The sequence below is a fragment of the Sinocyclocheilus grahami genome, unplaced genomic scaffold (genome assembly GCF_001515645.1).
Source record: "Sinocyclocheilus grahami isolate Dianchi unplaced genomic scaffold, SAMN03320097.WGS_v1.1 scaffold3.1, whole genome shotgun sequence".
NCBI lineage: Eukaryota > Metazoa > Chordata > Actinopteri > Cypriniformes > Cyprinidae > Sinocyclocheilus > Sinocyclocheilus grahami.
The window spans coordinates 937,489-938,215 of record NW_015505182.1 but is presented as its reverse complement, the minus strand read 5'-3'; the positions used below and the strand labels follow the sequence as shown (position 1 = coordinate 938,215).

At 37.6% G+C, this 727-nt stretch overlaps 1 protein-coding gene across 1 annotated transcript in view; it reads left to right on the top strand.

Annotated features, from left to right (window-relative positions):
* The window catches only part of LOC107560473 (pleckstrin homology domain-containing family G member 5-like), a 50,182-nt gene that overhangs the window by 28,255 nt on the left and 21,200 nt on the right, over positions 1-727 (top strand). Inside the window, exon 10 of the mRNA XM_016244699.1 lies at positions 200-360. Within this exon, the coding sequence (XP_016100185.1) occupies positions 200-360 (161 nt within the window). The remainder of the gene's footprint in view (positions 1-199; positions 361-727) is intronic.

Sequence of the window (727 nt, the reverse complement as noted above, 5' to 3'; positions counted from 1 at the left end):
TCTCATAATGACTTAAAAATTATCCAAAGAGCAGTCTGACCTTACAAAGGAATTAAAATGGCCAATGATGAATAATTCTGTGGGTGAATTCTGTATTATTAATCAACAGGAGAATGTATCAGGAGTTAGATAAATTCATGTGGCATTATCACAATTGCGTAAGTGACAATTGTGTGTGTGTGTGTGTGTGTGTGTGCAGCTCGACCAGGAGAGGAGCTGAAAGTGGAGAGGTGTGTGAAAGACCCCCGTTCTCTCAGTCTGCCTATAATGAGGTCCTCCAGCACACATAGTTCCTCTAGTGACCGAGCAGAGCACGGCTCTCTGGGACGCCGAGAGGCGACAGACCTGCTAGTTGGCCTGGTAGGTCACTCTCTCTATATAGGGAAGACGGGCTAGTTGTCACAAGTGCTTTGTTCTTTTTTTTGTTTCATGAATTGTATTGTTTCTTTTACTGTTATGTTTTAATTGAAAAGCCTTAATAACAGGTTCCATGGTGGAAGCTTACCCTACAGTATTTAGTGTGATTGTGTGCCCCACAATGTGTTTTTATTTCTTGGGCATTAATTGATTGTCTTTTTTTTTGTTGTTGCCAGGATACACTAACATTCAAAAGTTTGGGATTTTTGATTTTTGGAATTTTTTTATGTTTACCAAGATTGCCTTTGCTAGAAAAAAATTTAATATTGTGACATATTATTAAAATTTCTAGTTTAATATATTTTCAAAT